The sequence below is a fragment of the Stenella coeruleoalba genome (genome assembly GCF_951394435.1).
Source record: "Stenella coeruleoalba genome assembly, chromosome: 19".
NCBI lineage: Eukaryota > Metazoa > Chordata > Mammalia > Artiodactyla > Delphinidae > Stenella > Stenella coeruleoalba.
Genome location: NC_137165.1, coordinates 3601212 through 3615630, shown reverse-complemented (window position 1 = coordinate 3615630; position 14419 = coordinate 3601212). Strand labels below are relative to the sequence as shown.

The following is a 14419-nucleotide window of genomic DNA, read 5'->3' as shown; positions in this document are numbered from 1 at the left end:
AAAGGGATTAAATGACGTGGAAAGAGTATACATTTTCAAGTGCAAAAAGCGTAAATGAGTTGAGGTGAGCAAAGCACTGGGAATGGTTTCAGCCCAAAGTAAGTGCTTTGTAAGGGTTACTTTACTCGGGATGCCATTTCTGAAAGGAAAATGTGCATAAAAATACAGAAATAGAATATAGGTATATCAAAGCATCTAGTTAGTTTAGAAGTATGGAAGAGTTTTATTTTCTTCTTTTGCTCATCTGTACTTTCTCTTTTTTTAATCGAAGTGTAGTTGACTTACAATATTATATTAGTTTCAGGTATACAACATAGTGATTCAATATTTTTATAGAATAAAATAATAACTCCATTTAAAGTTATTACAACATAATGGCTGTATTTCCCTGTGCTTATTTATTTTATACATAGTAGTTTGTACCTCTTAATCCCCTACCCCTCTCTTGCCCCTCCTGCTTCCCTTTCCCCTCTTGTAACCACTAGTTTGTTCTCTGTATCTGTGAGTCTGTTTCTGTTTTGCTATATTCATTCGTTTGTCTTATTTTTTAGATTCCACGTACACGTGATAACATAGTGAAATAAGTCAGGCAGAGAAAGACAAATACTCTGTTATCCCTCGCCTGTATTTTCTGAACTCTCCAAGAGTGGTTATTTATTGTTTTTAGAGACACCAAGGCAAGGTTTTAAAAAATGATGTTGTGGGGCTTCCCTGGTGGCGCAGTGGTTGAGCATCCGCCTGCCGATGCAGGGGACACGGGTTCATGCCCCGGTCCGGGAAGATCCCACATGCCGCGGAGCGGCTGGGCCCGTGAGCCATGGCCGCTGAGCCTGCGCGTCCGGAGCCTGTGCTCCACAACGGGAGAGGCCACAACAGTGAGAGGCCCGCGTACCGCAAAAAAAAAAAAAAAAAAAAAAAAAAAAAAGATGTCGTGCATTAACAGCTAATGACATGGAAACCCATTTATAGTATAATATATGAATAAGGAAAAGGAGATTACAAATCAGAAGTGTGGTCCCAAGTGTTATTAATTATGTATTTAAATATAAGCATTACATATGATACATATGTGTAAATAAACACTGCATATGTAAATAAATTTTATAGACACATATACTGTCACAGAAAAAGGACTGAAAGCATATACCATAAAATGCTGACCAACTTCAGTGATTATTTCTGGGCGCTGTGACAGCAAGTAATTTACAAGGAGTTCTGGGTGTGTCTTTTCCCTATTTTCCAAAACAGATATCAGCAAATGTTTTTCATTTGTAATAAAGTTATTTTAAAAAAATAAGCAACCCCTGAGATAAGACAGGACCTCCTAGAATGTAAGCAATGTCCCATTTTTCGGCCCACCCAAAGTCAGCAACTTTTTGTCACCCTGGGCCCTCAGGGCTCACTCGCCTGTGAGGTTAGCGAGTCCTGCTGATTTGTTGTAACATGCTTTGTGCTTCTCCCCTCTTGGTTTCCACGGCCATCTCTCTAATTCAAACTTTCCTTACCCGGTCATTGCTTTCACAAGGCCATGTCCCTGCACAGAGCTGTCCATCACTCCCCCTACCCTTGAACCCACCCCCCCGCAACTTTCCAGGGGTCTCAGCCATCCTGTTTCTTCATACACACCCTACGTTATGAATCACAGACAAACTGGTCTACTTACTAGTGTCCAAATGCACTATTTTTCCACCTTCGATTTTGCTCAAACTATCCCCGACTACTACCTTCCAGACACCTCTCCGGTTCTCTCAGAACCCACCTGCTGGGATACCTGCCTCCACGGCCTCAGAAAAGAATACATTGCTCCTTTCCAGCCCATTCATGTTACACAGAGAATACAAGAGTAATACAAATAAGGGTTCTTACCTTGTCTATTACATCGATTGTTTTTCTCTGGCCCAGAGGCCTAGTAAATCGTCGGCAACTAAGGTTTGGAGGCAAACGAAAGGTTTTACGAGACAGGACCGCGGCACATGTCTATAAATACGATCCTTTAATAAGTGAATATAGATTGGCCCTCGTGTAAGTGCGTGCGCGCGCGGCGCCCTGGTTCCGCCTTACCTGGGGAGCATCACACCTAGTCCAGGGGAGGGGGCCCTAGCAGAAGCCCACCAGCCGCCGGGTGCTGGGGAAGCTCCTGCGCATGCTCATGCACTTCTCCTGGTCGATGTACAGGGAGTTGGCTTTGACCGCCAGGTCGTGCTCCAGGGTGGCCTTGGTGTGGACCAGCGACTGCAGGGTGTCCTGCGCGTCCCTCAGGCGCTGCTGCAGGGTCTGGATGGTGTCGTCCACCTCGTACACCTCGTTAACCAGGCTGCGTGGGGAAGAGGCACCTGTTAGGTTAGCAGAAGTCACGCTGGTTATCAGCTCCGCCGGCGCCGAGTGTGGTTACTGAATTCCCACCGGTCACATCAACCTCAGAACTACTTCACGCTGCAAAGCCGCAAAGCAAACAGGACGATCCAAAAGGCACACCAAGGATATTCGGGGGACACCAGCAAGTTTTCATACATGCATTGCGCATACACGCGAATATTAAACCTTATAATATTTTAAAAGGTAAACTTTTAAACATTTGATTTTTTTTAATAGTAAAGATGGGGAAAATGGAAACAGCTCAATTTTCATGCATTTACTTTATCATTGAAAGCTGTTTATATAGTGAGGAAGAGGGGAACACCCAGCTTTATTCAGCGTTTAGAATTCAGCCCAACCTGTTAACTACGGTGGGGGAGGGGTTAGTTAATGGGCACTCCTCCAGTGATAATGCCCCTCCCCCCAGCAATGCCCCAAGGTTCCAGAGTAAATATCGAAACGTCAAAAACCTAATGGGACATGAAAATGATAATTCATGAAATCAGCTACGTAAACCATGAAACAAGCTGCCGTTCTGATTGTGCTGATGATGAAAAACATGACACATTTTTCAAGACAGAAAGGAAAAAAGGCATCATTTCATGTAAAAAATCTAGCATTTCCTCCTCAAATTATTTTAACTGATATCATTTTCATTTCTTTGATTATTAGTGAAACTTTCCTAAATGTCTATTGGGCATTTTGCAATTTTTCCGTGAATTGCCTCTTCCTGTCTTTTGCTCATTTTTCTACTGGGGTATTACTAATTATCTTAAACTTTGGCAAAAAGTTCTTTAAGTTTTAGGCATATTACATTTTTTTTTTTTTTGGTCTGTTAAGCTTGTGGCAAATGTTTTCTCTAATTTGTTTTTTACCTTTTAATTTAGCTTATATTTCGTTACACATAAGATTTCAATTTTTAGTTAGCTAAATCTTTCTTTTTCTTTGTGATTTCTTCTGTTGTGTTTATATTTAGAAACTTTCTCCTCCCAGAGAGCAATTAAGCAAGGACTCCTTTACCCTCTGATTTGGCCAATAATATCCAAGGGGTGGGACCATGTGGTCAATCAAGAGAAAGAATACTAAACAGGTTATAAAAGACAATAGTAAGGATAATAACTTATCTCAGTTGAAACCACCAACTCCAAATTCATCAAATTTTGCCCAGTGATTCAGAGCTAAAGTTTTCTTTGTTGGGGATGTTCATTTATCAGCAGACTGGTTGGGTGGGGGGAGGGTGGGTGTGTGCATGAAATTAACTAAAATGTACCATAATATAAAGAGAATAGTGACAGTGAACAAATAGGGGTGTGGACGTCGCTGCAGGCGGAAAAGGATTTCACGATCCTAGAAAAATACCCAGACCGTGTGGAAATCATTATACCAAGACCATTTTATAGCTTCACAGACTTTGCCACTGGAAGATAAATGGCAGAGGTCAACAAGCCCAGCTTCCTTGCTCTACAGACAAGGAAATTGAGCCCCAGGGACGGATGAACTGCCCTCCCCACAGGCAGACGGCCTACATGTGTTTATACACCACTCACAGTTATCCAGGAAGCTAAGAAGGAAATCAGGAGTCTCGGTGGCCATAATAAGGAACTGGGTCCCATTTCCTGCCCCGCCCACTCAGCTCCCAGAAGCAGAGACCTGGGAAGTTGGCCTCGGCCCTGGACCCTCTGGGTGAGACCATCTCATTTCTATTTGTCATCCCCACAGCGCGGGCCTCCCAGATAATACACAGGGGGCCCAGTTAAATTTGAATTTCAGATAAACACGTATGTTTTTAGTCCAGGTATTTTTTTCACTGCGGTAAGATAGAAACAACATAAAATTTACCATCGGAGCCATTTTTAAGTGTGCAGTTTGGTGGCATCATGGGCAGTCGCACGGCCATCACCACCCTCCACCCACAGAACTCTTTTCATCTTGCATAATGGCAGCTCTGTCCCCTTTCGACACTAACCCCTACTCCGCCCCGCGACCCCCATCCCCCGGCAACCACCGTTCTTCTTTCTGTCTCTATGAATCTGACCACACTAGGTACTTCATACAAGTGGCATCGTCCAGTATTTGTCCTCCTGTGACTGGTTTGTTTCACTCAGCATAATGTCCTCAAGGTTCATCCATGTGGTAGCACGTGTCAGAATTTCCTTTCTTTTTAAGGCTGAATAGTATTCACTACAAGTATTTTTACTTACCGTAAGTGTTTTCTGTGTAAAGATGCCTTGCGGTATTGGGGATATACTAATACTAAAAAATTATTCGTCGTTTATCTGAGATTCATATTTACTTGGTCGCTAATTTGCAAAATCTGGCAACCCTACCACAAGAACCAAAATAGTGTCAGGCCCAAAATTAGCTCTCACAGAATATTCATTTAAGACGGCACCAAAGCCACAACGTCTCTACTCAAAACCCTCCGCCCCCTGCTTTTCGTAAAGGACAAATTGTAAATGTATTATGCACCAAATCAGCAGCTGCTGGTTGAGGTTGTGGGGGGGGGGGGTGCTGGTGGGGGGGAGAGGAGAGGGAAGAAAAGAGGCTCTTGTTTTTTACTCCATATGGATCTGTACTGTTTGAATTTGTTTTAAAATCAGAGCGTGTCTCTCTCTTACTTGTGAATTTAAACAAAGTGAAAAGTTTGACAGAAAACGATAAAGGAACAATGCCTTCATTGTGTTACCCTGTACTGAGTATTATTATGAGAGAACAAGAGGAAACAAGATCCTGATGATAACGGACACCGTAGTCAGACGATGGAATACTATGCAGGCAATACTTTTTAAACAAGAATTTGTTTTTGCCTTGGGGAAGGAGACTCAGAATACAATGTTGGTTGAAAAAGTCAGGATAGAGAACTCTACATGCAGCGTGATCACAATTTTGTTAACGTGCCTGGTGGCAACCACGGTTATCCCTCAACGGCAAGGAGAATTGACGGTGATTTTTATTTTTTATTTCATTTTCTGATTTTCTATCACGAACAGATACAGCTCTTAAAGCCAGAAAGAAAACAATAAATAGTTTCCAAAAAGGAAACACAGTTTTGAGGGACTTGAACTCTCTTTGGCCTTGAACTCAGAGAGGTTACCTGAAGTGCCTCGGCTGGACCGACACCGCGACGGGGCAAACATCACATCTCCATCCGAGGCCACAGCGGACAAATGAAGGGGGTCTGGAGACTCCCCAGGACCGCCCTGCAGGCCCACGTTCTGGACACACCCTCCCTGGTGGGTATGCCCGCAAGGGGCCCACCCACGCCAAGGTGGGGTACAGAGCAGATGAATCACCAGCACCCCAGGCCACCTGCCTGCCCCATCTCAGGCCATGCTGACGTCATCCTTGCGGATGCTGGAACCGAAGGTCTTCTGATCATCCCTGACCCCACCCTCTTCCTCACACCCCTACGTAAAAATGTAAAAATCTGCGGTACCTGTCTCCCCGTGCCCCTGCGCCCTTCCTCTCCATTATGCAGGCAAGTCCTTGAATGTCCCTGCTCCGTGTCTGACCTCAGGGTCTCCCCCTTGCCGTCCCCTCAGCCCACGATGCTCTTATTCCACTCTTCATCCCGCTAATTTACGCCATCCTCAAAGCCCGGCTGGACAGACCCTTCTTAGGGAAGTCCCTCCCTCAGCCCTGGGACTAGTTCGCTGCCCGATGTCGATGTCGTGTGTTCCAAGAGCGCTAGCCCTTCTGTGGCCCTCGGGGTGCTTGTCGTGGCCTGTGTGCTACGTCTCCCTGCCGGCCATCAGGTCCGGGAAAGTGACATCCACAGCCCCTCCTGCAGTTGACAGGGGCACAGAAAATGCTTGATGGATGGGGACCAACTTCTGTCTCCTAGGAGATGCAGCCCATGATGGGAGGTAGGAAGCTGCCCGGAAGTCCAAGTCAAGCGTCTCCCAGGAACGAGGAGCAGACCCCAGGTGATGAAGAGGGAGCACAGGCCAGAGGGAGCCACCTGCAGCCAGCCCGAGGTGGGGAGCACCGCAGAGCACCCCCAAAAGGCTCACGGATGCAACGACAAGCCGTGAAAACACACCCACACCGTGCATCTCCTTTCATCTTAGAGCCTGAACTGTCTTCTTACTTCTAGTGGGGGAGGGAAGGAATTAAACTTAAGTGTGGAAGTTTCCTCTGGCCTGAGATCTGTAAACACAGCATCTGAGAACTGAGCTAAAGGCATATTTTGTTGTTGTTTAGGTCAGGCTGGATTTTAAAAGTACGTTTCTTTTTTGAAGATCCCAGGGTACACAATACCACTAGCAAAGAAACAGATCTTCAGAGAGGCTGTCGGACACGGCTGGTGACGGGATTTATGAGGGTGAGTGGTTTATAATCACACTGGCCTGCTTCTCGTCTCCCAGCCTTCCCTGAGCTGTTTTCACCGCTTCAAAAGGAACTCTGAACCCAAAGGTAGGGACGGAGCAGGGTGACGTGCGAGTCTTCACTCCTGACAGCCAAACGTTAGTCTAGTGGAAAATTTATCTGTCAGGGCTCTTCTGAAAAAGGACACATTAAAATACCAATTTTTTAAAAAAGCAATTCCAGATACTTAGAATGCAGGCAGCTAACATCCTGGTTTTCCCATCGCTGTGTGAAGGCAGCTCAGAGATACTACACCTCCCTCAACTTTCGCCGTTAGAAATACGTTTCTCCTCCCCTTTCAAGGCCACGTTCCACTCTCAGCTTCCTTATTCTTGGCAGATGGCAGACAGCCGTTCTGCTGAAACCACTCATTTTGGGGGAAATTACAGAACCGAAAAAACAGTTTGCATTCAAATACAAATAAAACTACCGTCGTCTGAAAAAAATATATCAAGATTAAGTAAAGCAGAGCCTGGTCTGGCCTGCCCTCAAGGATGCCAAGAATGTTTAGAATTGTTCTTGAAAGCACCCATTTAGAAAAAGTTCAAATGCAAATCAAAGTCTTGAAATGGAAACAGCACTTTTTCTCTGTCCTCACTCCCCTGAGTTTATGGTCCTTGTGTTTTCTTCATCTAGACAGCCAAAGGGCTGCTTTCAGAATGATGAGTTGAGTAAGAAAAATAATCCCCTCCTCCCTCAATAACGATCCTAAATTCCACTGCTGTTCCTCTAGGACCATATTTTTGGCAACGATATTTTAACCAGAAATCTTTACGGAAACAAAAGTAGGTTTTGTCCTGAAGTCAGTAAAGGAGCAGAGGAAATAGACACACTGCAGGGTCGACAGGAAGTAAAGGAAATGCAAATTCTGTTTAGCCGTGAAGGGGGAGAAAAGAGGAAAAATCATTCAGCTTCTCAGAAGCAGCTGTGAATGCCTCATTGTCTGATAACTGCAAAGTCAAATTCGACCACGACTCAAAACCCTTCTGAAAAGCAACCCTGTGTTGGTCTGATGGCAGCCCGGACAATTTCTCTCTTCCCGGCTCTACTTTTTTTTTTTTTCTTTTGATAAATTTATTTATTTTTGGCTGCGTTGGGTCTTCGTTGCTGCTCGCGGGCTTTCTCTAGTTGCAGCGAGTGGGGGCTACTCTCTGTTGTGGTGCGCAGGCTTCTCATTGCGGTGGCTTCTCTTGTTGCGGAGCATGGGCTCTGGGCACGCGGGCTTCAGTAGTTGTGGCTCACAGGCTCAGTAGCTGTGGCTCGTGGGCTCTAGAACGCAGGCTCAGTAGTTGTGGCGCACAGGCTTAGTTGCTCCGCGGCATGTGGGATCTTCCCGGGCCAGGGCTCGAACCCGTGTCCCCTGCATTGGCAGGCGTATTCTTAACCACTGTGCCACCAGGGAAGTCCCCCGTCACTACTTTTGATGACTCCGCAGAAATTGTCGGAGCATGAAACTTCAGCTCAGCTTCTCCCAATAATATTTGCATAAAACCACAATTCATGATCTAATCTAACTGGCCAAATGGATGTGATCCCACTACCAGGTTCCTGTAATAAATAGATACTTCAGCCTGGTTGCCTCCAGAGTGGCGGGCCGCTTCACCTCAGTGATGGGCTGTGTGTGAGTAGGGGTCCTGTGGAACCCACTTGGAGAAACATGTGGCCTGGGTGACCTCCTCCATGGTGAGGGCCCAGACGACAGCTCCACTAGGAGAAACACAGCTACTGTGGGAGACGAAGGCCATTTGAATCTATTCTAGAGCACACCTCTTAGCATCCAACACAGACAACACGCGTGCTGCCCATGGAGGGTGTTTTGCAGTAACGTCTCCTCTGTGACCCTCTGTTTTATCCTCTGTGAGAGTGAGATGAGGATACAGCACCTGCTTTGCTGACCCATCCCATGTGGGCATTGAGAAGGCCAGATGAGCTTAGGTACAGGACGGCGGGGTGGCAAAGGCCCCAGACGATGAAACATGGGGAAGCAGAGGCAAATTGCTGCTTTGTTTGAACGGAGCTCAGCAGGGAGATGGGCAAGGATTCTAACTACGTCTCTCCTTCCTCCCAGCAGTTGCCAGCTGGGTCACCGTCACTCAGCCCGCTTCTGCCTCCATTTACTTACTTGTAAATTGAAGAGGATGCATAAGGTAAAGTGTGCAGGACAGTGCCCGGCACAGAATAAGATCAATAAATGGCAACAGCTATTGTGATTGTCACCGTCACCACCTTTATCAGCATCTTTCTCATTCTTGGCCTCACAAAGACCACCCGAAATTTCCTTCACAGCCTCACCCCACCGCTTGTTCCCTGGGTAAGAGCTCCAAGTCGCTTTGTCCCTAGGATATAAGGGAATTCAGTCGTGCACCAGGCAGACTACAAGGCTAGTGGTCTCTCCCACTGCTCCAGTTCAAGCGCTGCCGCTTCGTCCCTCCAGTTGCTATACATTTCATTTGCTTCTGCACAAAGTGTTTCAAGACCTAAGCACAGCAGTGATGCAATCCAGAAAGAGGCAGATAGGCAGGTACTGAGAAACTGGAAACGAAGCCAGAATGGGGGTGGGAGGGCGGCCAATCCCATTCAAGCCCATCCTGAAAGGAATCTTCCAAGTTAAAAAGAAGAAGGAGAAAATACACCTAGTGTCCAGAAGATGAAGTGTAGTGTCAGATCCCTCCCACCGTGTACACGTGGGGGATGCTTGATGCTGACCAGCTGCTTTCAATTTCTGTCAAGAACAGAACAAACTGAAATGAGCTGAAATGAGCCATCGGGATTAGGGGGTCCTGAGGATGCTCTTAACGATGAGAGCAGGAATGAAGCACCCAAAGAAGCGGATGAGAGCGACGGTGAGAGCAAGCAGACGGGGTGGGGGGAGGTGGTACCCAAAGTCCCTTTTCCGATGAGTCAGGGGCACTCGGACACACACAGCGGCCAACCTCTGTACTGTTTCCGAGACAGGGGATCTGGAAACTCGGGACACTCCAGGGAGGTGCAAAGGAGCCCAACGCCACCTCCACCCCCTGGATGAGGCTAAGTGTTACCACTATTCTTGTGTGTAGTGTTGACGTCATTTCCTTTTTGTTTTAGTCGCGGTAAAATAGACATAACACAAAATTTACCATCTCAGCTCTTAAGTCCCTGGCATTAAGTACATTCACAAACTTGGCAACCATCACCACCTTCCATCTCGAGAACGCTTCATCATCCCAAACCGAAACTCCGGGCTGTTAAACACGAACCCCGTTACTGACACTTTAAAGGAGGCTCTGGCACCGTGACCATCACTAGGCCGCTCTACATCCCCGTGTGCTGGTGGACGAGCCGCAGGAGCTCAGAGCTGCCGGCAGCCTGGGGGTTTCCCCAGAGGAGCCCGAGCTGGCCCTGAGGGCGCCCCCCTCCCCATCACCGTGACCCCCTCCTGGTTCTTCCCCCGTCGCCTCTTCCTCGCTTACCGCAGCTGAGCCGTGTCTCTGCAGAGCTCTATGTTGGGCCTCCGCGTACGCTCATCCAGCCTGGTCTGAGCCACCTTCAGGAAGGCGCACTTGTCCTCAATGGCTTTCTTGATGGATTCGATGGTCATCTCCGTCTGGAAAATCTCCTGCAGGGTCTGTACCAGGAGAAGCAAACGCCCGGGGCTTTGGTACCGGGCCCTCAACAACCTGCTCTCCGACCCGTGCATCGGTGGCCGGGCCCCCCTCACGGGAAGGAGGATTGTCTGAGGGCCTCCTCCCACCAGCCCCATCCGGGACCCGCGGTGGGAGGTGCGGCACCTGCTCCCACCCTTTGGAGAGCATCTCCTCCCGACTCAGCGTGCGAGGACTTAGGCCACAGAAATGGGCGAATGCCGCAAATCCGAGCTCGCTTTCTCCTTTTCCCTCAGATCACCGGCTGTTAGATATTTACTGATACATATTTGCACGTGACTCCGAGAAAAGGGAGGCCAGCAGCTTCGAGGGTCCCCGCTTCCCTCCCACGTCGCTGCATCCTTGCTTCTTTATCGTCCCGCTGCCTCTCCTCACTAATCTCAGAGAGGTTTTCCTGCTAGGAGAGGATTTGCCTTGAGGCAAATCGAGGTCAAGCTTTGGGGTGTCTCACTTGCAAGGGAGGAGCTCATAATCTGGTAACCCCAATTTTATATTCTTCTCTCCTTAAAGAAGTCCCCCGGTTACCTAAACCTGAATCCCTCCCTGGTTCGTCTTCCTCTTCTGACAAGCAAGCCCCCTTCTTGTGCTCTGAAAACCCTGCCTTCTCCTTCGCCTACGACCTTGACCTCTGCCCCCCCCCGGGTCTCCACACCCCCCCATTAGTCCCCTCTTCTTCAGCCGCTTTCCTGTGGCTTGGAGATGCCCCCCAACCATCACCCAAATTCCTTTGAACCCTCATGCCTTCCCCACCACGCTCTCATCCAATCCCCCTGGGTCCTCTCTGGCTGGTACCTTCCCAGCCTCTCCTCAAGTTCACAGCCACATGGACTCAGCAGTGCCCTCGCCTACTCCCTCCACGTGCCACCCACCTAACCTCACAGCGGCCCCCGTATCCAGTCTCTGGCCCTGGTTGCTCTGGTGAGACCACGCACTCAAAGTCAATGATGAGGCCTCTCCGGAGTGTCCCTCCCCTTGAAACCCTCGCCTTGCTTACTTCTCTGGTCAACTGCTATCCTAATCCCTGATTTTGTCTCTAACCCCTTCTCCTCACTCCAGTGCAAGGTGCTGCCCTTGACCCCTTCTCTGCTACCTCCTTTCTCCCTGCAGAGACCTCCTGTAACCACACAGCTTCAGCACTTGTGAAAGCCAGGAACTCTTTCACCTGTCAGTTAAGCTTTGCCCTCTCTTCCAAGCTTTCAACCACCTGCTGAAAATCATTACACTGTTCTATCACCAAGGTCACCCTCAAGGGCTCCCCGCTCCACGAAGCCACCCCCATCTCTCACCACTGGAAATAACTGCTCTTTCTGCTAAACAAACTGAACCTTTTATCTGTAGCTCCAAAGGGTTCTTTCTGCACTTTTCTGATGGAACTTATCATTTTCTACGTACGTGTCTTGTCCACACAAGACACAAGATGGCAGGGTCAGTGAGTCGTCATCTGTGTACACCCCAAAGCCCCTGGCACAGCACCTTGAATGTAGCTGTTATGAGTTGAATTCTATCCTCCTCAACCCCCCCAAATCCATATGTTGAAGTCCTAACCCCCAGATCCCGGAATGTGATTGTATTTGAAGGTAGAACCTCTAAACAGCTAATGAAGTTCTTTAATGAGGTCATTAGTGTTGGTCCTAATCCAGTCTGACTGGTGTCCTTATAAAGAGAGATTAGGAGACAGACAGGCATGGAGGGAAGAGAGCACATGATGGTGTGGGAGAAGGCGCCCGTCTACAAGCCTAGGAGAGAGGCCTCCGGAGAAAGCAACCCCACGGATAACCTGATCTCAGACTTCAGCCTCCAGGACTGGGAGAAAATAAATTTCCGTTGTTTAAGCCACCCAGTCTGTAGGGCTTTGTTACGGCAGCCAGAGCAAACTAATACACTAGTAAACAAAACTTTGTTGAGCAAAGGGACTCCATCGTGTCAGCCTTCTATCGATAAAAGGCCTTTAGGTGGCCCCTCACTGCCCAGGGGACACCTGCCCATCAATGACTTCCACGGCCTGGCTCCACCTGCCTTTCCAAGCTTGTCTCTCTAGGGACACACACCGTCTGCGCCAGCCAGAGGGTCTCTTTACGGACCTGACTCAACCTCTGATTGGCTATACCTCCCGAGGCTTTGTTCACGATGCTGCCCCACCTGAATGCTCGCTTCTTCCTCCAAACTCCCAGAACGATTTCTGCGTTGGCTATTTGGCAACGGTGATCTGTCATGTTCTACTGTTTTTCATCGTGCATGCGCTTTTCACGTTACGCGCACCTTCTCCACAAATATAAGCTTCCTGGGGCAAAAACTACGTTTTATCCTTCTCTCTTCCCTTCGCTGGATGTAGAAGCTGTCTGACCCAACAAATGTGCATCGCCCAAAGAAGACACCATGAGAAGGAAAGGTAAATTACTGCAGCCTGGGAAAACACAGTGCCCTCGATAGGATAATATCTCCTGAGAGCAACAGAGCCAACATGGTAAGGTTCTTAAAAAGAGAAGTGAAACTACTCAATATTCTGCAACAACCTGTATTGGAAAAGAATCTGAAAAAGAATGTATATAAATAATAATAATATATATATTTATATATATATAAAATATATAATAAATGTATATAAAGAATAAAAAGAATGTATATACGGATAACTGAACCACTACACCCGAAACTGTGTTGTGTTTATAACACAACATTATAAATCAACTATACCCCAGTATAAAATGAAAATTAAATCAAGAAACAAAACCAGAAAACTATATGCAGCATAACCCACAGAAATAACAAGGACTCCAAGACCGATACTAAAAAAAGCAAGAGCACCTTGTTTATCTTGAAACCCATGAATTCTGCCTAAATCTTTCATCTTATTGTCCTCATAAAACACTTATACTTAAAACACTTTAAAAAGTTCAATATCAGAAACATTTTGAACCACTTAATAGTCGCCTGTATTTGGTTTTGTATTCCAGAAAAAAAGGCCCGAAATAATTTAACAGAAAACATCCCTACCATATGTTCTAATAATAAATTCACTTCCTAGCTACATATGGTGATTCATTGAACGTTAATAGTAATATTTTTGTTTCTATTAAATACTAGGAACCTTTCATGACATAGTGCATTCTTTGTGTTCCCATTTCCAATTCACGTTGGATTCCAATGTCATGTTGACACCTAGCTACCTGGCTAAAATAAATGGTGCACTCTGTACCAGTTTTCATTTTTCTTAGTCTGTATGGCCAGGAAGTCATGTGCCTTACGGTGGAGATCTGTGGTCCCAGGGCCCCCTGCTCTACCTATCCAGGTCAGCTGCGGGGGCCTCCCAGTGCTTGGCTTACCTTTGCGAGGTGAATCTGAATCTTATTTTTAGCATCTGCAGTCTCAGCAATGCGGCTGGTGAAAGCCAGGTTCACTTTGTTGAACTGATTCCACATCTCGTTGGCTGTCACCACCAGGAGGTTCTGGATGTCGTCTCTTAGTTTCGCAGAGGCAGCTCGCTCGCTCTGGGAGCGAAGAATATTGTCGTGGGTAAATTTGGCCCAGGACTCGGGCACTGAGACCCTGAAGAAAAAAGAAATAGACCCAGACAATGGAAACGATGATGAATCAGCCTAGATTTTCTGTAGACAACCGCTCGTCCGGAGAAAGAAAAAAACCCCAAATCACTTGATCCTGGTTTTACTGCATGAAATGTAAACATCAGAGCAAAGCTTCTTTTAAAATTTTCTTAATTGTTCCTTGTTTGAGTGCTTTCTCTCTGTAAATCCGCAGCATAGATTAAGTCCTCTGCCAATGTGCAGGGGCGGGGGAGGGGATCGGCGAAGGGTATGAGTACGTCCATTCATTAGAAATGTGTGTCTCACCGGCCCCATAAGCGTTACGAAAAAATATTCAACCTCAGGACTAATCAAAGTGGTACTAATGAAAACAACAACATATTAACAACGCTTTGTCAGAATAACAAAGAATGAAGAGAATGATAATTTTCTGGTGAGCATGTTTAGAAAAAGATTCTCTCATCCTGCAGGTAGGAAAGTTGAATGGGTACGGCCATGCCGGAGAGCAAATGT

The 14419-nt window shown here is 47.0% G+C and overlaps 1 protein-coding gene across 2 annotated transcripts in view; it reads right to left on the bottom strand.

Annotated features, from left to right (window-relative positions):
- Positions 1–1717: 1717 nt before the first annotated feature.
- The window catches only part of TEKT3 (tektin 3), a 164397-nt gene continuing 151695 nt past the window's right edge, over positions 1718–14419 (bottom strand). The window contains exons 6-9 of one of the 2 annotated variants that reach the window (XM_079903871.1): positions 13688–13910; positions 10173–10327; positions 2062–2314; positions 1718–1924 (exon numbers count right to left, since the gene is read on the bottom strand). In XM_079903871.1, the coding sequence (XP_079759997.1) occupies positions 2098–2314; positions 10173–10327; positions 13688–13910 (595 nt within the window). In that variant the 3' untranslated portion in view covers positions 1718–1924; positions 2062–2097. Of the gene's footprint in view, positions 2315–10172; positions 10328–13687; positions 13911–14419 lie in introns of both variants that reach the window. The other variant, XM_079903870.1, reaches the window with a different exon arrangement.